Source organism: Mus musculus, chromosome 9 (assembly GCF_000001635.26).
Source record: "Mus musculus strain C57BL/6J chromosome 9, GRCm38.p6 C57BL/6J".
Lineage (NCBI taxonomy): Eukaryota > Metazoa > Chordata > Mammalia > Rodentia > Muridae > Mus > Mus musculus.
Window position 1 is genome coordinate 88,834,790 of NC_000075.6, and position 24,133 is coordinate 88,858,922.

At 41.4% G+C, this 24,133-nt stretch overlaps 1 protein-coding gene, 1 long non-coding RNA gene, 1 other non-coding gene and 1 pseudogene across 5 annotated transcripts; 2 read left to right on the plus strand and 2 right to left on the minus strand.

The window, feature by feature from the left end:
• Positions 1-4,374: 4,374 nt before the first annotated feature.
• Trim43c (tripartite motif-containing 43C) lies at positions 4,375-13,401 on the plus strand. 2 transcript variants are annotated; one of them, NM_001177858.1, is made up of 7 exons: positions 4,375-4,674; positions 5,510-5,924; positions 7,045-7,140; positions 8,145-8,378; positions 9,417-9,439; positions 10,097-10,197; positions 12,581-13,401. In NM_001177858.1, exons 2-7 carry the CDS (start codon positions 5,514-5,516, stop codon positions 13,054-13,056), a joined length of 1,341 nt encoding a protein of 446 aa, NP_001171329.1. In that variant the 5' UTR covers positions 4,375-4,674; positions 5,510-5,513; the 3' UTR covers positions 13,057-13,401. The 2 variants fall into 2 exon arrangements, with proteins under 2 accessions (NP_001171329.1, XP_006511421.1); XM_006511358.4 differs by lacking the exon at positions 4,375-4,674 and having other exon boundaries at positions 5,386-5,924; positions 12,581-13,395.
• On the minus strand, positions 7,009-24,081 carry 9330159M07Rik (RIKEN cDNA 9330159M07 gene). 2 transcript variants are annotated; one of them, NR_037983.1, is made up of 5 exons: positions 24,020-24,081; positions 23,601-23,655; positions 23,437-23,511; positions 23,025-23,082; positions 7,009-9,477 (listed from the first exon to the last, which is right to left on the minus strand). It is a non-coding gene; the product is annotated as an RIKEN cDNA 9330159M07 gene (long non-coding RNA). The 2 variants fall into 2 exon arrangements; NR_037982.1 differs by lacking the exon at positions 24,020-24,081 and adding an exon at positions 23,914-24,012.
• Gm9775 lies at positions 19,887-22,313 on the plus strand (annotated as a pseudogene).
• Positions 22,904-22,975, minus strand: LOC115487268. Its single transcript, XR_003948453.1, has one exon. It is a non-coding gene; the product is annotated as a small nucleolar RNA SNORD50 (small nucleolar RNA).
• Positions 24,082-24,133: the final 52 nt, after the last annotated feature.

The window sequence follows — 24,133 nt, forward strand, 5'->3', positions numbered from 1 at the left end:
ATGCAATGAACTAGAAAGTTAAATTGAATGAGGTAACCCAGACACAGAAAGGCACATATAGCATTTTTTTCCCCACTTGGATGTGGATTTTAACTTAACTTAAAGTGGTTATAAGCCACTTATAAACGTTAGCTATAATCTGTATAACCTCAGCAGTTACATATAGAGTAAGGGGACAGATACTTAGATGCTTCAAGGATAGGGAACTTGTAATAGGTAGTTATAGATGAATGCATGATGACAGGGCTTGAATGAGAAGATCAAGTAGGGAAGGGACAGGTGGACAGGGAGAACAGTAAAAATATGGGGAGAGATAGCTAAAATTGAGGGCTATTTGAGTCATAGCAGGGGAACCTCATATAGTAAAAGCTTCCATGTATGTATATGAAGGTGATCTAAATGAATGGGCTCCTGAATAGTGGGGGAGACAGCCTCAACTGGACATCTCTTGCCACCAGCCGAAGCTTCCAGCACTGAGAACAGCTGACTTCTAACTGAGTTGTTGGCCAAAGAGGTTCTATGGGAACCCCTAAACAACTCAGGATATTGTCAAAACTGTACATTTCCTTCTCTCTCCAGCTTTTATCATAACTAAATCCACTGCCTAGGGGCCAATATCTGATTCTCTAGAATATAAAGACAAAGGAGTACTATAAGGTTAGTCAGCTCAGCAGGCTGAATTATTGGTACTAACTCAGTTGTGGGTGTCATCTGTGGACCCACCACACCCAGGTAAAGAAAGCAACTCATCTAGAACAATAAAGACTTGGCCATCAAAAATCCATCTAGCCAGGCTTGGTGGCACATTCCTTTAATCTACCCCCCTTTTTTAGATTTAGTGTTTCTCTGTGTAGCCCTGGCTGATCTTCAATTCACTTTGTAGAGTAGGCTGTACTAGAACTGAGAGCTCCACCTACCTCTGCTTTACTTTCATTACATGGTTATCAGTCTGTGCATTGAAGACCTTAGGAGGGGTATTTTACTTAAGATTTTGGTAATAAAAACAAATATTGTCTGATCATTGTGGTACATACCTTTAATCCCAGGACTTTGGAGGCAGAGGCAAGTGGATTTAAGCCCAGTTTAAAATCTGATTCCAGGACAGCAGGAGCTACATAAAAGAGAGCCTGTCTCCAAAAACAAACAAACAGTCCCCAACCAAAAAAACAAAACAAAACAAAACAAAACAAAACACAACCAACCAACCAACCATCATATGAAACCATTTAAAGATAAATAAAACCAAAAATTTACACCCACTTTTTATAAAAGTAGTATAATTCTTCCTAGGTTTTGTGTTTCATACTCAAATAATATTGCCATCCAGTGGCATTTAATGTGAAATTTTCTTTCAAAGGCCTGTGTAAAACTTAGCCCAGTGTGTGCTAGTGTTCATTTAAACAACACCCCCTCTCCCTGAACACAAACAAATATATGTTCTCTGCACCTTATGGAGCTTTCTCTAAAACTGACCACATTCTTGGACATAAAGTCAGTCTCAATAGATAGAAGAAATTTGAAATAACTCAGTGTATCCTGTGAGGCCACCACAGAATAAAGCTTGATATCAACAACAAAGAAACAACAGAAAGCTCACAAAAACACATGGAAAATGTACAATTTACTACTGCATGAAGACCAAAGTAAAGAAATTAAAGACCCCATAGAATTGACTAGAAATGCATATACACCATACCCAAAATCATGGGACACGATAAAGGGGGAAGTTCTTTTATTTTTATTTTCCTGAGACAGGGTTTCTCTGTATAGCCCTGGCTTTCCTGGAACTCACTTTGTAGACCAGGCTGGCCTTGAACTCAGAAATCTGCCTGCCTCTGCCTCCCAAGTGCTGGGATTAAAGGTGTGCACCACCACTGCCCTGCTAAAGGGGGACTTTCTAAAGGACAAGGTCACAGGACCAAATGCCTACAAAAACAAACAAACAAACAAACAAACAAACAACTAAAGAGAAGCCAAGGGGTGGAGTCTCACACCTTTAATCCCATCCCTTGAGAGGAAGGTGGGTCTCTGAGTTCAAGTTCAGCCTAGTCTGCAGATCCAATTCCAGGACTGCCAAGGCTACAAAGAGAAACCGTGTTTCTGGAAAACAGAAGCAGACCTAGAGAAATCTTGTACTAGCAACTTAACAGCACACCTAAAAGCTCTAGGACAACCACAGGAAGAAGGAGTACACGGCAAGAAATAAACTGAGGACTGAAATCAATAAATAGAAACAAAGGGAACCCTTCATCAGTTCTTTGAGAAAATCAGCGGGATTGCAAACCCTTATTCAAATTAACTGACAGACCCCAGAGAGAGAACAGGCAGATGAACAAAATCAAAATGAAAGAGGGTGGTGAGGTGGGGAAGTCTCTAAGAAGTGCCAGAGATCTGGGATGGGGAAGGCTCCCAGGAACCAATGCAGGATCAAGCCCCATTTCACTTCCTGGTGCCCCTTTAATAGTTGAATAACACATTTTATATTTTTTCTTTTCTAAATTTGCTATGCTTGTTTTAAGCGCTCGTTGTGAGTCTTAACCAGAGCGCAAAGTCTATACTGGCTATTTTTTAGACTCCCTTTTCAATGCAGCTAATCTGAGTCTTATTCAACTGAATCTCAAACAGACTCTTAAGACTAGGGCAAAAGGCAGTCACATTCCTTCACCAAATATCCCAAGAGCAGCCTCTAGTCCACATACTGACATCCTTCTCCCACAGTTCAAATCACCCTCAGCATCAATGTCTTCCATCTTCCTACTAGAACGGTTCACTAAGCCTAACTTAAAGCACTTCACTACTTTCTACATCCAAAGCCAGCAAGTCAACATTCCCCAACCCAAAACATGATAAAGCCTATCCAGTAACACCCCAGTCCCCAGTACCAACTTCTGCATTAGTTAGGGTTCTCCAGAGTCAGAGAAATCATGGGATGTCTCTATATATGAAGGGGATTTGTTGTCTGCAGTGCATCTAACCCAGAAATGGGCAGCTGTGAATGGGAAACCCCACTTCACGAGAAAAATTTATTTTCAATGATTTAAAAAAAGAAGTGCCTAGGAAATCAACAGGATATTCCTTTGAGTATGTCTAGGAGGGCCTTTCAGAGAACAAGAGCGAAGCGCCATGCTGTGGGCATCCATCCAATAGATTGGGCACATAGGGATAAAAGAAAGGCAGTGAGTGAGTGCAGGTAGTCTGCCTCTCTGCTTTATGGCCGCTGAGGTGAAGACCTTAGCTCTGACACCTAGACAGAGACTTAGCTTGTATCAGGGATAAGCTTTCTAACTGATCACCCAGTACAAAGTGGTCAGCCCTTCTGATGGCTATGCTTGGTTGTAATTTCACTACATCTGGAATTAAGTATAACTCAAGAGGCTGGAAATTTTGTTGTGAGGATTTTTCCCCCTCCTGACTGAATCATTTGAGGCAGAGAAAACTACCCAGACCCTGACATTTTGACCATCGAGAATCTACCTAAAATCCTAGCCAAAGCTCTGGTGGCAGCCTCTATAAAGGACCTGTAAGAAGGGAAGGGAGAGGAAAACAATGGAATTTTACTTTAACTAAAATATATATTAAAAGCAGATCATCCAGGTGCAAAGCAAGCAAAAACCTGATTGAGATGTGGAAGGTTCCTTGTAATTTCACAGCCACAACATTAACACACGACTCTGTCTGGTTAACGTGAACTAGCCTGGTGGGGAGCTAGGCATCTTTGAACTCTAATGTCACTGTACACAGCCAAAAGTAAATAGAGGGAGATTTGTGCATTTTTTCCCTTTTAGGACAGAAAGTTGAGTCAGTAAGCAGGGTAGATTTGGAAGGATAAGTTGAGATCAATATGAGCAAAAGAAGTTGTAAAAGAATCCTCCAAAGATCTAAAAAGATATTTATATTGATATTTGCTGGAATCAGAGTTAAGGGCGCCATCATTTGTTAAGCTATTAAAACCAAAGGATAAGCATATTGCTCAATATGTAGTTATAGTTATTGTAAAATTACTAATTTTTTTCTTTAGAAAAGCTCTCATGCTGGGCGTGGTGGCACACACCTTTAATCCCAGCACATGGGAGGCAGAGGCAGGCAGATTTCTGAGTATGAGGCCAGCCTGGTCTACAAAGTGAGTTCCAGGACAGCCTATACAGAGAAACCCTGTCTCGAAAAACAAACAAACAAAAAAAAAAAAAAAAAACAAAAAAAAAAAAGAAAGAAAGAAAGAAAAGAAAAGCTCTCATTGCATATTCTAGGCGGGCCTTGAACTAAAAAAATCCTCCTAGTTCAGCATTCTAATTCCTTGGATTCTGGGTAAAGGTTTGTTACCACACCCAGCTAAACAGTGATTTGGGACATCCCTTGGGGGAGATTTGCTTGTGGAGATTGGCCAAGGTGTTAGTTCAATCTCTCATCCATTTAGAATAATCCCACTTAAGAGAGCTCATCTATTGGAAGCATTAGTAAAAGGGAGGAAATGGGTGTGGTCTTTAGAGACTCTAAGTACATCCCTGGGGCCCACCAGGTTCATTCTTCTCCAGACCAGAGGTAGAGTGTTTCTAACCTTTTGCTCCAGACACTGCTAGATCTATCACCTCACTCTCTGAGGATCTGATCTCAGAGCTGAGCTAGTATCACATTGCTACCAAGCATTGCTAAGCAGGGACGAGGATAATTGCTTGGGTAAGTGCACAATTTACAAGAGAAAATTTCTTTTTTGTTCCTATTTTTAAATACAAACAGGGGTTTGCTTAGAAGTTGTATTTTTCTATTTAGCAAAACCTGATTCAGTTTGCATTTGCATTTTTTTCTTGGGATATAATGTGGGTTAAGGTTATAGATAATTTTAAATTTATCATGCACATTTTAGTTGATCTGATATATTATAATGAGAGATAATTTCGAGATCTCCTCCTCTTCCTTCTCTTCCTTCTTCTTCATTTTTCAAGACAGGGTTTCTCTGTGTAGCACTGGCTGTCCTGGAACTTTCTTTGTAGATCAGGCTGGCCTTGAACTCAGAAATCGCCTGCCTCTGCCTCCCTCTGCCTCCCAAGTGCTCAGATTAAAGGCGTCGCCACCACTGCCTGGCTCAAGATACTTTTTTCTATTCTGTGCTTTGTCTAAATTCTAAAATATTTCAAGAACATTCTATGCTTAACAAATGCTCTGAGTGGTTTTAAGAAATATCAGAATTTAAAGCTTGAGGTAGGGTGCATTTTCTTGAATAGGAAGGTGCTGTTTCACTAACATGCCTGCAGTGAAAGGCCAGACTGGAGGAGAAGGGCTTGGATCACTCCTCAATGAATGTCTCTGGCCTCAAAGAATGTACCAGTTTGGGCTGAAGTCTCCAGTACGAATGTAGATGGTAGGATCACCTCAGACAATATGCCTTTCAGGTTAAGTTCTTGGTCATAAAAAAAAAAAAAGCCTATATTGCCATAATCACAAGTTGAATCAAACTTTGTCTAGTTTCTTGTTCCTCTCTGGCCCAATAATAACACTGATTTTTTCCCCTCAGAAAAATGGAATCAGACAATTTACAAGACCCTCAGGAGGAAACACTCACCTGCTCCATCTGCCAGGGTATCTTTATGGATCCAGTTTATTTAAGGTGTGGCCATAAGTTCTGCGAGACATGTCTCTTACTTTTTCAAGAAGACATCAAATTTCCTGCCTACTGCCCCACGTGTAGGCAACCATGCAACCAGAGATATATAAATGACATTTCTCTGAAGAAGCAGGTGTTCATTGTCAGAAAGAAAAGGCTCATGGAATATCTGAATTCTGAGGAGCACAAGTGTGTGACCCACAAGGCGAAAAAGATGATCTTCTGTGATAAGAGCAAGATCCTCCTCTGTCACCTGTGTTCTGACTCCCAGGAGCACAGCGGTCACACACACTGTTCCATTGATGTAGCTGTTCAGGAGAAAATGGTAAGTGATGTTTCTGGAAAACAAAAGGATGAGATCTTGAGAGAGGGAGGCTTAGCAGACCACAGGAAGATGCTTATCCTGATTCGGATGAAGTCATTGTGCTCCAAATCTCTTTTTAAAGAGCGAATGAAGAATGACTAGAAAATGTAAATAATCCTTGAGCGAAGCATAAGTATAAATATCATTTCTACTTTCATGATTCATTATGTTCATGTCACTGAAAAGTCATGAATTTACATCTTTAAAAAAAGTGCTGGTGACATGAGACTAAATTACCAAGAGTGCATTGGAATTAGCTGGTGAGAAAGAAATGTCTGGGAATTCTTACACGCGTTCTCATGACCGGCCAGGAAGAACACAACAAACCAGAATCTTCTGCGGCAAAACTTTATTGCTTACATCTTCAGGAGCAAGAGTGCAAGAGAGCAAGAGCTCTATTGCTTACATCTTTAGGAGCCAGAGCGCAAGAGCTTTATTGCTTACATCTTTAGGAGCAAGAAGCAAGAGCCAGAGCAAGAGAGCAAAAGCGCAAGAGCGCAAGCAAGAAAGCAAGAAAAAGAACAAGAACAAGAAAACAAGAGAGCAAGAAAGCAAGAAAAGAACAAGAGAGAGAAAAAGCACAAGAACAAGAAAGCAAGAGAAGAGAGAGAAAAAGAATGGCAAAACCCCGTCCCTTTTAAGGAGAATTATCCTCCGCCTAGGACGTATTACTCCCTGATTGGCTGCAGCCCATCGGCCCAGTTGTCATCACGAGAAAGGCAGAACACATGGCGGGAAAACTGCCCCTGCACGTGTGCAGATTATGTTTACTACTTAGAACACAGCTGTCAGCGCCATCTTATAATGGCAAATGTGAGGGCGGCTCCTCACAGGGAATCCCAACCAGATGAGAATTATCCAGCCAGTCGTCAACTATGCTACATCACTTTACTTGAGCCCAGAGTGGTTGTATTCTGTAATTCTATGGTTTGAAAATCTACAGTTCCATAGTTATTAAAAATAAAAAAAACACTGATCCTTCTACCCTCTCTAAAGTAATTGTGTTCAGTGCTAGGGTCTGATCATCAGGTGACTCATTATTTAAGGATGATTTATTTATTTATTTATTTATTTATTACAGGAGGAACTTCTAAAGCACATGGACTCATTATGGCAGAGGCTCAAAATCCAGCAGAATTATGTAGAAAAAGAGAGGAGAATGACCTTGTGGTGGTTGGTGGGTATGAGACTTCAGCCCAAACTGGTACATTCTTTGAGGCCAGAGACATTCATTGAGGAGTGATCCAAGCCCTTCTCCTCCAGTCTGGCCTTTCACTGCAGGCATGTTAGTGAAACAGCACCTTCCTATCCAAGAAAATGCACCCTACCTCAAGCTTTAAATATTGATATTTCTTAAAACCACTCAGAGCATTTCTTAAGCATAGAATGTTCTTGAAATATTTTAGACAAAGCACAGAATAGAAAAAAGTATCTTGAGCCAGGCAGTAGTGGTGACGCCTTTCATCCCAGCACTTGGGAGGCAGATATCTTGCAAACTTGGTCATTCACAATTTGAGGAACAAGCATGGGATGTGATGCTAGGAAATTCCTTTTCTGTTAACCTTAAATTCTCAAGGGTAAAATACAATTTTGAATACAGAGAGAATGACATGGCCGTGTGGCAGAAAAGTTTGATGTTAATGGGTGACTTTCTGAGTGTTCAGCACAGCCCATCACTCCACTTGGGGAAGTACTGACTCCACATGGGGAATTTTGGTTACTATGTGCAGAGTTGCATTTTTTTTTTTTTTTGAGACAGGGTTTTTCTGTGTAGCCCTGGCTGTCCTGGAACTCACTCTGTAGACCAGGTTGGCCTCAAACTCAGAAATCCACCTGCCTTTGCCTCTCAAGTGCTGGGACTAAAGGCGTGGGCCACCACACCTGGAGCAGAGTTGCATTTTTGAGTGAATTTATTACCAATCAAAACCTTTTCCCCCCTCTGAGATGAGTCTCATTTAATAGATAAAAGTGGTAAGGGAAAAGGATGGGTTTGCCTGCTTCAGCTATTAATAAAGAAGAAATGTATGAAATCAGAGAATTGACATTTTCTGGAAAGTGCAGACAGTAAATCAGTGTGTGCAGCACTCTGATGGGCTCCTGTAGGTGAATTAAACATAGAAGGATTCCGTGGAGAGGATCAAATACTCTTCAGTGTGATCTAGGATGTCCCTTTTCCTTCAGAAGTCCGTGAAGCTACGGGAGGAAGTGATCAAGAGAGTGTATGGAAAACAATGTCCACCCCTCAGTGAAGAAAGGGATCAACACATAGAGTGTTTGAGACATCAAAGCAACACTACTTTAGAGGAGCTCAGGAAAAGTGAAGCTACGATAGTCCACGAGAGAAATCAACTAACAGAGGTGTATCAGGAGCTGATGACAATGTCCCAGAGGCCATACCAGGAGCTGCTGGTGCAGGTGAGCATGGAGTGCTTGAAAGAGCTTCATTATCTGAGGACCACACCTGTGGCTTTTACATCTGAGAGTCCTTTCTATAGCCCCTGTACTTATCAGGGGATTTCCTTTTTAAGAAAAATCTGGCCGGGTGGTGGTGGAGCACGCCTTTAATCCCAGCACTTGGGAGGCAGAGGCAGGCGGATTTCTGAGTTCCAGGACATCCAGGGCTACACAGAGAAACCCTGTCTCGAAAAGAAAAAAAAACCTGGAGAGATAATTTCTGTGATAACCTAAAAAGAGCAAGCTTGTTGACATTGTCAGTTGATTTCCTCATTGAATATCTCCCCATTTTTTCTTTTTTTTGGTGTGTTTGTAGCTTGCTTCTTTGAAACCCCAAATTAAGTGATTCTTGTTACCGGATACTCCATTTTACCTCTACTTGGATGCTAAGCACAGCTTTAAAGTAGTCTACCGTTCGTTTGTTCTGTCTGAAAGCTATGTTTTTGAGAGTTTTTTGGGCGGTGGGGGATTTGATACATGTTCTTTGTGGTACACAATGGCCTCGGACTCACAGGACTCCTGAGACCTAAACCCCAAAGTCTAGAGTTACAGATACGAGGCACCATGTAGGGGTTAGGCCTCAGTTTTCAAGTACCCCTAATGAAAGTATTCCTATGCTTGTGTACAAGATTAAAGAAAGTCCTCTTTGCAGACAGTGAGGTGTTCCAAAGCAGTGTATAACTCCTACCCATATGCTTCCCAAGTATTCTCACAGCCTGATTTCATTAAGAATTCCATTGTGCTAATCCACTTCATTGGCATTACCCTGGGACATGAAAATACATTTGCAGGTGAATTGGTATAGTGCTGATTGACATAAAACTTAATGGGTTGGTGGCATGGCTCAATGGCTAAGAGCACTGATGCCCCCTTCTGGTGTGTCTGAAGAGAGCAATAGTGTACTCATATCTGTAAAATGAATAAATAAATCTCATATATATGAAACCACATTGTGTTCTGTTTCTTTAGGTAACTAAGCTTCTCTTGTTTTGTTTGCAGGACTTGGATGACTTGTTCAGAAGGTGAGTTTAGTCCTCAGTGTAAGCCAGGATACCCTGACCTATGGAAAAAGCAGAACAAGACCTCTTAGCAAAGTATAGATACAAGTTGTATAGCAAATCCTTAATTGTTTATATATGCTGTGTTAGGGATGGTTTTCATGCTCACCTTTCTATCAGACAGTGTCTTTTCTTTCTCCCTATGAATGAAGGAGTGTATGTTATGGGCTTGAGCTAAAATTTGTTGTTTTCCAATCCCAATCATTGAGGCCCACGGGCTGTATTTTCCTGGTAGTAGAAGAAAGGGGCTGGAAGCATGGGAAGAACGGAATTGGTAGCAGGAGGGCTTCAGAAACAGCATCTAAGAGGAAACTACCCTGTCTCCTGATCATGGGGTTTCTTTAATATCAGAAAATGTTTTGTGTGAAAAATGTTCAGGTAAGTGTTTACTTTTATAAAAATTCAATTTGCTATGAATACCTATGTGAGTGCACATGTGTGCAGGGCAGAGGACCACTCTCAGTCAGTCTTCTCCTTACACCATGGGTTCCTGGGATTGAACTTCAGTTGTCAGGTTGTAGGGCAAGGGTTTTAACCCCTGAGTCTTACTTAGCTCTGAGTGAAGATTTCTCCTCATCACTGGGATGATAATCTTAGCATACCAATGTCTTCTCCTTGCAGGAGTAAGCTAGCGGCAAAGGTGGACATGCCACAGGGTATGATACCAAGACTCCGTGCCCATTCCATTCCTGGGCTGACTGCAAGGCTCAACTCCTTCCGAGGTGAGTGTCAGGACTGATGTAATGACCAGAGGTGCCCTTCAACAGTGAGATAAACTTTGCACAGTGAATATATTTTTTAAAGGTTTATATATTGTTATATGTAAGCACACTGTAGCTGTCTTCAGACACCCCAGAAGAGGGCATCAGATCTCATTACAGATGGTTGTGAGCCACCATGTGGTTACTGGGATTTGAACTCAGGACCTTCGGAAGAGCAGTCGGTGCTCTAACCACTGAGCCATTTCTCCAGCTCCCCACAGTGAATATTTTAATTTATAGAAAGATATGTCTTTAATTTATAGAAAGATATATAGGTGGAACAACATTATGAACTAACCATTACCCCGGAGCTCTTGACTCTACTGCATATGTATCAAAAGATGGCCTAGTCGGCCATCACTGGAAAGAGAGGCCCATTGGACTTGCAAACTTTATATGCCCCAGTACAGGGGAACGCCAGGGCCAAAAAGTGGGAATGGGTGGGTAGGGGAGTGGGGGGGATTTTTGGGATAGCATGGGAAATGTAAATGAGGAAAATATCTAATAAAAAAGAAAAAAGGAAAAAAAAAGAATCAACAAAAAAGTTATAAAAAAATAAACAACATAAGACACATTAAAAAAAAAGATGTCTAGTTAAGCCACATTGTAATCATTTAGGCACATGGTTATTATACAAACAAAGATTGATGTATACCAACTTAATGATGTACATGATTCAGGATGAAAAACATAGTATCATTTGTTCATTGAGACACAAAGAATGATTAATTCAGGACAGTTTAATACAAATTAAGTATAACTAGCAATTAAAATATTTGTATGTTTCTTTTTAAAAAAAAAGATTTATTATTATATATGTGAGTACATTGTCGCTCTCTTCAGACAAACCAGAAGAGGGCATCAGATCTCATTACGGATGGTTGTGAGCCAACATGTGGTTGCTGGGATTTGAATTCAGGACCTTCGGAAGAGCAGTCAGTGCTCTTACCCGCTGAGCCATCTCTCCAGCCCTGTATGTTTTCTATTAAATATTTTAGCAGTTGATTTTTTTTTCATTTTGGAGACATGATTTATCTTTTTGGAGGGGGGGGGGTGTTTTGAGACCAGGTTTCTCTGTAGCCCTGGCTGACCTGGAACTCACTCTGTAGACCAGGCTGGCCTTGAACTCAGAAATCTGCCTGCCTCTGCCTCCAGAGTGCTGGGATTAAAGGTGTATGCCACCATGCCCGGCTATGATTTATCTTTGTACCCCTGGCTGTTTTGGAACTAGCTCTGTAAACCAGGCTGGGCTCAGACTCACAGAGATCCACCTGCCTCTGGCTCCTAAATGCTTTAATTAAAGACATGTGAAACCATGCTCAGCTACCAGTTGAATTTTAAAGTATATTATACTCCATAGATTAAAAATTCACGGGCTGGAGAGATGGCTCAGTGGCTAAGAGCACTGACTGCTCTACCAGAGATCCTGAATTCACTTCCCAGCAAACACATGGTGGCTCACAACCATCTGTAATGGGGATCTGATATCCTCTTGTGTGTCTGAAGACAGTGACAATGTACTCACATACATGAAGTAAATAAATAAATCTTTAAAAAATTATTTAAAAAATTCACAAGATATAGTGGCACCCACTTGTAACCCCAGCATTAAAAACATGGAATCAGGAGGATTGCCCAAGAGTTTGAGGCCAGACAGATTGACATAGTAAGTTCCATGCCAGTCAAGGATATATAGCAAGAAATCCCATCTCAAAGAAACTACAGAAATGATCATTAAAAAAAAAACCCAAATAGACAAATTCATATATCACAGGCAATAAAAATAAAACGAGTTGATAAGACACTGCAGTCAGAATCACACTGGGAGATCTAAATATGGATTGTCATCACAGGGAAAGAATATCAGAGGAACCAGGGCTTAGTAAAAGGCAGACAATTGCTATTAGGGGACAACTTCTAATGCATGTTTAGATTTGTCTTGAGTACATATCTGCTTAGTGGAATGAAAATCAAAACACTAAGATGCAAGCAATCATGACATGACTTAGGAATAACTTTTCATGGTGACTCAGGGATACAGCCTTCACAGCGGTCCTCATTGTGTTGCACACCTCCTGTTGCTCAGTGGTAATGAAAAGCTCCTGACAGAACTGTGCTGTGGCTCCCTCCTCTGCAGCTTCTACAGATTCTCAAAAAAGTTTTCATTATGTGCTCACTCTGTTTCTTGGGGGAACTTCTTGACTTTTATTTATTTATCTGGGCTATATCTACCCTTCCAGTCTTAGCCTTTCTATTTTTAAAACCAGGAAATCTCTAGGGACCTCATTCACCTGACAAGTGTAAACAGTTGGTTTAACTAAAATGTTGGCTTTTCTTCCCACAGTGAAGATTTCCTTTAAACATTCAATCATGTTCGGCTACAACTCAGTCAGACCTTTTGATATCAGACTTCTCCATGAAAGCACATCTCTGGATTCAGCTAAAACCCATCGTGTTTCCTGGGGAAAAAAGAGCTTCTCCAGGGGAAAATACTACTGGGAGGTGGATTTGAAGGACTATAGGCGGTGGACTGTAGGAGTCTGTAAGGATCCCTGGTTAAGGGGGAGAAGCTATGTGGTGACACCCACAGATATATTTCTTCTTGAGTGTTTGAGAAACAAAGATCATTACATTCTCATCACCCGCATAGGACGTGAACACTATATAGAGAAGCCAGTTGGCCAGGTTGGCGTGTTCCTTGATTGTGAGGGTGGATATGTAAGTTTCGTGGATGTAGCCAAGAGTTCCCTCATACTCAGCTACTCTCCTGGAACTTTCCATTGTGCTGTCAGGCCTTTCTTCTTTGCTGCCTACACCTAATCATAGGAAGCTGGAATCCAGTATGCTAGTGCTTTTCCAGTACTTCTATGATAATGTGTCCCCTCTTTATTGTGATGGTTTGTATATGCTTGGCCAGAGGAGTGGCACTATTAGAATGTGTGGCCCGGTTGGAGTTGGTGAGTCACTGTGGGTGTGAGCTTTAAGACTATCATCTTAGCTGTGTGGAAGCCAGTCTTCCACTAGCAGCCTTCAGATGAAGATGTAGAACTCTCATCTGGGTCTCTACCATGCCTACCTAGATATTGCCATGATCCCACTTTGATAATGGATTGAACCTCTAAACCTGAAGGCTAGCTCTAATTAAATGTTGTCCTTTATAAGACTTGCCTTGGTCATGGTGTCTGTTGATAGCAGTAAAACCCTAACTAAGACATGTTAAAATGATATTAAGGGATGGAGAGATGGCTCAGAGGTTAAGAGCATTGACTCTTGGTTAAGGGACTGTTCTCCTGTGTTCAAATCCCCGCAACCACATGGTGGCTCACACCCATCTGTAATAAGATCTGATGCCCTCTTCTGGTGTGTCTGAAGACAGCTATAGTGTACTTACATATAATAAATTTAAAAAATATAAAATGATAATAAATGTAGAAGATGGGTGACTGCTTCTTATCTGTGGTCTACTTGTTAATCCTAGAACATTTACTTTTTTTTTTTTTAAAGATTTTATGTATTATGTGTAAGTACATTGCAGCTGTCTTTAGACACCAGAAGAGGGCGTCATATCTCACTACGGATGGTTGTGAGCCACCATGTGGTTACTGGGATTTGAACTCAGGACCTCTGGAAGAGCAGTCAGTGTGCCCTTACCCGCTGAGCCATCTCACCAGCCCGAACATTTACTTTCAAAGTAGTTATTGCTTTTTGTTTTTGCATATTTGTGAGAATTACTAATTAGAATCTTGGATCTAGTGTAGACCTAGAACTCAGGATGCAGAGTTCCAGCACCATTTAAATATTCTGTATCTGTGATTCTAAGTTAATGACGTCAGGCAGAGGCACAGAGATCTACTGTAGGCAGATTTGTTGATCAATAAAAGCTTGAATCCCTATTTGATCTAAAAAAATAATTATTTACCAACTGGGATAGAACAACAACAACAAACAGGCTCTCATCGTTCAGAGAGGGATTTTTTTTTTCCTGGAAAAAAGGAAAGTGAGTTTCCCCCTCTTTCACATCCTTTATTTTAAACCTGTTTTATGTTGGGGACATACTTGAAAAAACTTTAATTGTCTCCAACATAAAATAGCTTTAAATATTGAATATTCTTCCAGTCTCAGAGAGCACACAAATGTCTTTTGACATTCAACAGCTTCTCTCTTCTGGAAACCTCTCCTTGGTCATTTGCAAGAGGGTCATGTGTGGGGCTGGTGAGATGGCTCAGCGGTTAAGAGCACCGACTGCTCTTCCAAAGGTCATGAGTTCAAATCCCAGCAACCACATGGTGGCTCACAACCATCTGTTAAAAAAATTCTGATGCCCTCTTCTGGAGTATCTGAAGACAGCTACAGTGTACACACATATAATAAATAAATAAATCTTAAAAAAAAAAAGAGGGTCGTGTGCACCTGAGAACACTGAGAGGAGTAGATTGTAATGCCCATCCAAGGCCATTTTCTTTCATGATTCTAGACTTTCAGAAATGAAGTCTCAAGTTTTTTTGGTTAGCCAGTCTAGTTCCCTCTGCTTTCTCATGTTGCTTCGAAAGGCATAAAGTTATACTTCTTAATATCCCAACATAAGATTTGACTCCATTGACCATTTGACTTCTGTGACACCTAGGCTCTGACCAGAATATTACACCAAGGACTGTGCAGAAACATGAGAACTTAGGTTGCTCCTTTAGGAAGCATATTGCAAATATTTTAGAGAAGACTAGACTGACTAAGAACACAGTAGACATAAGAAATGCCATGCGACTACTACTTAGCACCAGGCATGCAGTTCAATAAGATCTCAAAACATAGAAGCATTAAGCTCAAAGGGGATGAGGTGTCTTGTTTTTTCTCATTTTTTATTGGAAAAAGAGAAAGCAAATGTTGGGGTTGCATTTATATCATGTACAGGATTCTGGAGAATTTCTAAATCTCCCAATTTCTTGAAACTTTACATTCCAGTCATAAAACCTCATTTGATCCATTGACAATATAACAGCTCATATGTAACCCTCAGGAAACCTTGTGGAAGAGGCAGATACATCCTAAGAGCCAGAGCACCAGAACATCTGCTTCTAAATAGGCACACAAGGAAGAGGGAGTTGAAGGAGGGCCCATGGGCGCATATACAATATGTGAAATTGCCTTAAATTAATAAATGAGAGCTAAAAAGCAAATCAGTTTAGCAGTCAGGGCAGCTCTGTGGCTTATGTCTAGTCCCAAGCTCCTCAAATGTACTTTTGTGGGCAAATGGCCTTCACCTTGGCCACATTTAGAGCATATAGAGTATAAATCCTTTCCTATTTAACTATTGTGGTTCTTTTGAACTCATATCTAATAAGGTAAAACACAAAGCTCATGTATATACATTTTAAATTTTATTCTTATAATACTGTCAGATCATAGCTTCTTCTTTCATTTCTCCCAGTCCAAGCCTGGGTAAGGCAACCCAGTAGGAGGAAATGGGTCTCAAGAGCAGACAAGAGTCAGATATCTACTTCACTGTTACCAGTCCTACAAAAACTCCAAGCTAAAAACCATAACATGCCGGGCAGTTAATCCCAGCCTTTAATCCCAGCACTTGGGAGGCAAAGGCAGGCAGATTTCTGAGTCTATGCAGTTGAGTTCCAGGACAGCCAGGGCTATACAGAGAAACCCTGTCTCAAAAAACCAACCAACCAAAAACCATAACATGCAGATATAACTTAAGCACATACCAATGTTCCAGGGTTGCTGCTTCAGTCTCTGTGAACCCCCAGGACCCCTACTTAGTTGCTTCTGTTTGCTGTATTATCCTAGTGTCTTTGACCCCACTGACTCTTATAATTCTTCCTCCCCCTTCTTCCATGGGGTTCCTAGATCTCTGAGGGGAGGGACCTAATGGAGTACTCCAATTTGGGCTCTCTCTACATCTCATGCATGGCTGTCAGTCTTTACATTGGTTCTAATCAGCTTCTAGGGAAAGTGTCTCTGATGACTATTGAACTAGGCCTCAATCTTTGAGTATAGCAGATTACCACTAGGGATCATTTCATTGACTTATTTTTCCTACCCTAGGTCCTTGGCTATCCAGACTCCAGTTCTTGATGATCCAGGCAGTGTTGGGCATGGGCTTCCTCTCTTGTGGGCTTCGAATTAGACCACCCATTAGTTGGCCACATTAGTTCTCCTCCATTGCCCCAGCACATCTTTCTGGCAGGATAGGTTGTAGGTCTAAGGGCATTAGCTGGGTTCATGTTGCAACCCTACCACTGTAAGTCGCCTGGTTATAGAATATGGCTGGTTCAGGCTCTGTATCCTCCATTACTGGGAGTGGTCTCTGGGGTCACCTTTGTAGATTCCAGTGATTTTATTTTATTTTATTTTATTTTGGTTTTTTGAGACAGGGTTTCTCTGTGTAGTCCTGGCTGTCCTGGAACTCATTCTGTAGACCAGGCTGGCCTCGAACTCAGAAATCCGCCTGCTTCTGCCTCCCTAGTGCTGGGATTAAAGGCGTGTTCCACTACGCTCAGCTCCATTACTAGATTTCTACATCAGCTCCAGAAGTTATCCAATTCCAGTCATCTCTCCCATACTCTCTCCCTCCAATCCTCCCTGAGAACTTGATCCCCACTTGTTTCTTAGCTTCATGTCTGTGGTTTGTAGAATAGTTATCCTGTACTTTGTGGCTAATAGTCACTTATAAGTGAGAATACCATGTTTGTCTTTCTGGGTCTGGGTTATCTCACTCAGGATGATCTTTTCTAGATTCATCTACTTGCCTACACATTTAATGATATCATTGTTTTTAATATTTGAGTAATATTCCATTATGTAAAGGTACCTCATTTTCTTTATCCATTCTTTGGCTGTTTCCAGTTTCTGGCTATTATGAATAAACCTACTAAAAACTTTGTTGAGCAAGTGTCCTTATGGTCGGTTGAGTATTTTTTGGGTCTATAGCTGGATCTTGAGATAGGTCTATTCCAAGTTTTCTGAGAAACTACCCAATTGATTTCCAACGAGGTTGTATAAGTTTGCACTCCCATCAGTGGAGGAGTGTTCCCCTTGCTCCACATTTTTGCCAGGATGAAATGGAACTTGAGATTTTTTTTCTCAGCCATTTTGATGAGTGTAAGATGAAATCTGAGTTATTTTAATTTGTCCTTACCTGATAACTAAGGATGCTGAACATTTCTTTAAGTGCTTCTCAGCCATTTAAGATTCATTTGTTGAGAATTCTCTGTTTGGGTCTGTACCACATTTTTATTAATTTTATTTATTTATTTTTGTTTATTTTTTTCAAGACAGGGTTTCTCTGTGTAGCCCTGGCTGTCCAGGCACTCACTTTGTAGACCAGGCTGGCCTCGAACTCAGAAATCCGCCTGCCTCTGCCTCCCAAGTGCTGGGATTAAAGGCATGTAACACCTCTGCCCAGCAGAGGCATTTTCTCAATCAGGAATCCTTCTTCCAAGGTGGGTGTGGAAGGCACTCACCTTTAATCCCAGTATTCTGGAGTCAGAGGCAATCTGTGATTCAAGGCCAGCCTGTCCTACAAACTAAGTTCCAGGACAGCTAGAGCTACATAGTGAGACCCAGACTCAAAAAAACCTAAATAAATAAATAAACAAATAAATAAATGATTGCTCTATTTGCATGCACACCTGCATGCCAGAAGAGGGCATCAGATCCCATTACAGATGGTTATGAGCCTCAACGTGGTTGCTGGGAATTGAACTCAGGACCTCTGGAAGAACAACTAGTGCTATTCCATCTTTGGGACACTGGGGGGAAGGGGTGAAGCTTCAGCCTTGCAGATGAGGGGTGGTGCTGGGGGAAGGGGGGGGGGGAGGGGGGTGGGGGGACTAAAGGTGTACACTGTCAACACCCAGGTTCTTTGAACTGCAGAGCCATCTCTCCAGCCCCTGACCCCCACCCCCAGCTTGTTTTTTAAGATTTATTGAGCTCTCAGGTAAGCTCCTTACCAAGCTAGAGTACCTGGATGATATCTAGTATTAGCCCTCTATTAACAAAAAGAATTATTCAGACAGAATCTGTATATTTCAGGAGGCTTAGTCAAAAATGTCATCCAGTGTGTATAAAAAGGTTTCAGTTAGTACATTTAATGGAAACGAATTTTAATTCCCACTAAAATGATGCCCTGTTTGGACTTGTTTCTTGCTCAGCTACAAATCGCCCAGTCATGATGGGGATGGCTCCTTGGTTAAACGTGCTTACTGCTTTCAGGGCCCAGGTTCAGCACCCAGTTAGTTCCCTCACAGCAGCTGAACTTTAGCTGCAGATCCTACGCCCCCTTCTGTGCCACGCTCTCCAGTTGAGTCAGCTTGATAGGCGAAAGTTTGGAAGCTTTCTCATGAGGAAAAGAGTTTCAAGGAAACTCCCTCCTGGAGTCTAGCTATCCCCCTAACCCATAAAATTAATTTTCCACTCCCGAGTTAGTCTAGTGTATGGATCCACGTGCCTTCTACTAAGCATTACCCTATTATAAGTTCCTTTTAAGACTGAATTCTGACATAGCTAAAGCCTTTCCCAGTGTTCCAAGATCCCAGACTACAGCAAGGAGTTTAACCTATTCAGTAACTAATTAAGCACTACAATAAATCAGAGCCATTAACTCAATTGGTCTGCAGAAAGAGCCTGGAAATCTCACTGAGATAAAAAAATCTTTACTACAGTCTACATTCCATGCCAAGAGCAAGTTGATATACTATCCTGATAAATGGGGAATTTTCCAGACAAGATAAGATTTTACAAGGCCTAGGAATTTAGAGGTCCGTGACACCACATTATTCTTGAGGCCTATCAAGAGTTAAAACCCCCTGGTGCTATTAACACTAAAGTGTGAAACTCTTGCCTGGCACTAGGCTGATCCTAGGCAGGGCTGCTAATCTCTATTGTAAACATTTATCTAGTTTCTACAAACTTCATTCTCTTGTATCTGGTAAATTTCAGTGTACCTTGTCTTATAGTGATTTGTAGCTCCTGATAATTCGCTGTATTATAAATAGTCTAATGCTCGACCAGACATTACATTCAGATTCAACACCTCTCTGTGTGCGTCTGTTTGTCAAATCCTAAGCTTTGCCCACCTACTCTAGAGACTCGTTCTATGCAGACACAGGGGCCCAGAGGGTCTGCGGCACTTCTGGCCTGAAAGGGCAATCGCACTCACACACATATCACCCCTAATTCCCACCCTATACAAACATTCCTCCTTCAATGCACAATGAACACACTAACTTCTCATCACATTTTCTTACTGAAAACACATTGCAATTTGAATCCGTCTTCAAAAACTATAATGTACTTAGCATTCAGCCTTATCTTGTATTCCATGTTTTTCTATCCCACTAATACCAAGATCCCAATCTATCACAAATACATCTGAAACTATACTATGCTTTATTCATGCAGTCCCTTAGGCCCAACTGTGTGTTCCCTGAAGTTCAATTGGTTTGGACTCAATCTGTATAATCCTCTAACAGGAAGGATTCTTTGCCAGCATGCTGACACCTGCCTGTAATTTACAGTTGGGAAGTGGGATTGCCATAAATTCCTAAGGCCAGCTTGATCTAAGTGAGCTCCAGGTCTACACAGTGAGGCCCTCTTCCAAAGTAATCAAGCAATAAAGAAAATTTTCACTTGTGTTTTCTATTTATATTCTATTTACATTATTTATATTAGGTTGCTTTTGGTTTTCTTCAGCATCCTGTACCTGTATTTATAAAGAGAATAGAGACATGGCTTATCTCTGGGCTCCTTGGGAGACTAGTACTTGTTAATATATAAAATACATAATAACTTGGACTATATCAAGTAAATATATTGAAAGACCCATTAGAAGGCAAGGAAATAAGCAGAAAAGACTGCAGAAAGAGGTCAGATCATTTCGCAACACTGCCTTGCCTTTAACTTTGTCAGCCTGGGTAAAAGGCCAGCAAGCCTTACATTTCTTCTTAGACAACCCCTGCAATGTGTCTCTGTGTAGCCCTGTCCTGAAACTTGCTCTGGAGATTGGCCTTGGAAATCAGAGATCCAACTGCCTCTGCTGAGGCTAAAGGTGTAGATGTGGGCCATACCAGTTTTGTTTCGAAATAATTTACAGCATCTCACCCTGTTTTGGGTCTGTGAGATTTATCAATCAATGAACCTTTGACTGGGCTCAAGTGATCTTCCTGCCTTAGACTCCTGAGTTGTTTCCCTATTTTCCATGGAAATTCAGTTACTCTTGAATAGCAGTGAATTAAGCAAGAAACTAAAGAGAAATTCCTATTTCTTCAATTAAAAAGGAGACAACAAATAACATGTGATACAGCAAAAGCAGAGCTAGAGTTTACAGAAATCAACATGCGTAGAAACACACAGCCCCCCCCCCAAAAAAAGGCAGAGTATCAAATGAAAACTTTTTTGTTTTTTGAGACAAGTTTTCTCTGTATAGTCCTGGGTGTCCTGGAACTCACTTTGTAGACCAGGCTGGCCTCGAACTCAGAAATCTGCCTGCCTCTGCCTCTGGAGATTGGCCTTGGAGATCAGAGATCCAACTGCCTCTGCTGACTGCTGAGTGCTGGGATTAAAGGTGTGAGCAACCATGCCCAGCTATGAAAACTTTTTTAACATCCTAAAGAAATAGGAATAAGTAAATAACACATGGAACCAAGGGATTGTGACTGTCAGTGTAAACATAAGCTAGAGACTACCAACTAGACGTGTTTCAACTGCACCCAAACATGGTACAGAGAACCAGTAAAGAACTACATTACAGCCAACTCATTTTTCAAAGGTAGCAAGGTTTCCTGTGAAGAAATTAAGTCCACCTCATCAATGATACCAGGAAAACTTAATTACAGGGGGAAACAAAAACCCAAGTAGATTCTTCCCACTAATTATGAAAACTGTAGACCTTGAATTAGTGATAAACTAGGCAGATGGCTGAGCTGTGGTGACACATGCTTTTAATCCCAGCATTTGGGAGGTGGGGGAATCTCTGAGTTCAAGGGCAGCCTGATCTACAGAGTTCTTGGACAAAAACAAAACAGAACTAAGAAAAAAGAAAAAGGCTAAGTGTTAAAACACTTTCAGTACAAAGTTTGGACAAGGGCACTCTGGACTAGTGTAAGAATTTCAAACCACAAAAAACAAAAATTTATTCCCAACCAGGAACACTGGCACTACTTTGTAAAGGCTGGTTACAAACTGACGACAGGCAATTTAGTAGCAGAGTATTCTAAGGTTAGGTATGGCAGCCTTTTCCTTAATCTATAAACTGAGGCCAGCCATCTCTATAGTTGAGTACCAGGTCAATTTTGAGACACTGTCTCAAAAAAACGGAAGGAAGTTCAACCCTTGCCAGTTACCTCAAAGGAAAATGGAAGTATGCACCAGTAAGAACTTAGAAGTGAAAGCTATCACTGACAGCCCACTTAGTTTTAGCACTTGGGAGGGCTGGACAAATGTAATCAAGGCATTGTGTGACAATTTCACAGGGAAACCTGATCGTGTGCACAATCGTCCTAATAAGGAGATTGGCATTAGTGCACGTAGCTCACCAACTTTGAAAACTCAATTACCATGGAAGTGGAACATGTAACAGGACACTCTGGTTAATCAGTCTGCTGACACAAAAATCCTGAAAAGCACTTCCTCGGAGGCAAGGTACAAGCAGGCCGAGTCTAGGCCTGGACAGGAAACTACTAAAGTTCCTCTGGGATCAAACAGGATTTTATAAGAACATAATGGATGGAGTGGAGAAAGCCTACAGCGGCTGTGAAGGCCCTGATGCTATGTATGTGAAATCATTGTCTTCTAATGGTCATGAATTTATTGTAAAAGGAGAACATGCATCAACATCAGGAACAAGAAAGGCCATGTGGAGCAGTCCAGGTTAGTTTGCGGAGAATGGAACCAACGAGGTCAATTTTAGAGAGATCCCCTCACACGTGCTATTGAAAGTGTACATGAATTTGACCTATAAGGTCCCCTATGCTAACAGCTCCATTGAAATTCCTGAATTCCCAATTGCGTCCAAAATTGCACTGGAACTGCTGATGGGCCCAAACTTCCTAGATCGTCACATAAAATAAATTATAATAAACTTATTTTTTTCATCATTAAAAATAAAACCTGAAGAAATATTTGCTACTGAATGCTTATTGCAGCACTCCCAAGCAACCACTGTCAGATGAATAAGGAAATGGCTCATAACCAATTTTACAATCACAAAAATAGTGATCTGCTGCTTTATAGTCAGGATTGCATTCACTCTGCTCAGTCTGTACAGGTGTGTCTGTCACCAGCTCACCCATGACTGTCACAGCAGAGAACATGGTCGAATGGATTGTCAAAAACAATCCATTTACATACAGCCCACAAAAAAAATACAGGAATCAACTCTGCAGGCCATACCAGATTCTGTCCCGATCACTACATAGGGACAGCTAGAGACATGTAGATTGACCCCATCTCAAACACCCCAGTACTCAGACTGTGAATTTTCTTGTCTCTGCCTTTTCTGGATGTTACCATATCTAGTGTTCATTTGCAAGAAGTCTAGTGTCACAGGTCCTAAAATATAAAAACAAAACAAAACAAACAAACAAACAAACAAACAAAAAACAGGCATCACATTACTGCCAACATTAAAGAAGAACACAATAGTCCTTTGCAATGGTCCATCTCAGAAGCCAGATCCGTAATTATGGTTTTTCAACAGGAATTCAGGTTCGGGATAGGATCATCATAGACTAGACCAACGACAGTAAGCTCAGCAGAAAACAAAACAGAGCACCACTCACATGCACTCCTGCTGCAGGATCTTCACAGGCAGGCTGGCATCTCACTGGTCAGCATTCACTACAGAAAGAGGTACCATGACATGCTATGAGAAAGAACTGCGTAACAAACAAGACTTAAACTTCACTTAAACACAATGGTCTTCTCTCAGACGCTGTATCTGTCTTCAGGTCATCATCTTCGGGATGTAGTCCATCACTGTTCAGACCCGGTACGTCTCACAACTGTTTGTACAATCAATTTGTACATTCACTACATTCACTGCAGCCACTCCAACTTAGAAAGGCCAGAGTAGGAGAAGCTGCTGTGTTGGGCCAGGACTATTTAACAGTACATTTCCGAGAAGCTGATTCTCTTTGCACCAACAGTAAAAATGTATGCTGGCAAAAATGTAAATCTAGATTTCATACATACCTTTTAAAAGAGTCAGGCTTTAATCAAGTTATTTTCTGTTATGAATTCTGTCGGAAGCTTTGGGCTCCCCTTCATCTAATGAAAAGAAACACATTTTAAGCATCACACACCACTTCCTATTGCTCTAATACTTCAATTAGAAAACTAAGCTGTATCTCCCTTACCTTTTTATCTTTTTGCAACTGCTTCGAGGATGTTAAGAATGATGAGCCATGGTCCCTGTGAAAGGATTCATGTGCATATAATCGGATGTCACCTAGGTGTCACCCGAACCTTCCAAACAGCACAAAAAGCCTTGCATATTTTTCTACAAACCCTGCTGTGTAAGAACCCACCCAAACTGGGACTAAGGAACCAGAAAGCAAGTGACCTTCAGCCAGGCCGCCCAGTCCCAATCTCCCCGGGACGGGACCTAAGCTCCAATCCCGAAATCTCTTTTGCTGCTGCGCACTTCTCCCAGGTAGTTTACACCCATACCCTAAACTCAAGTCCCGAGGGCTGCTCCGCAGAACCGGAGCATCTGTATTTACTCTGCAACCCCACATTTTGCTTGGTCACTGGGCGGCCTAAAAGAGTAACCTACAGCTTTCCCCCGCAGGTCCCTTTATAGTTTCAGTGGAGCGAGAGCAAGGCTGCCCCTCCCTCTGGCACCGATTGGACGCGAGAGCACGTGGGGGCGTGGCCGTTCCTGAAACAA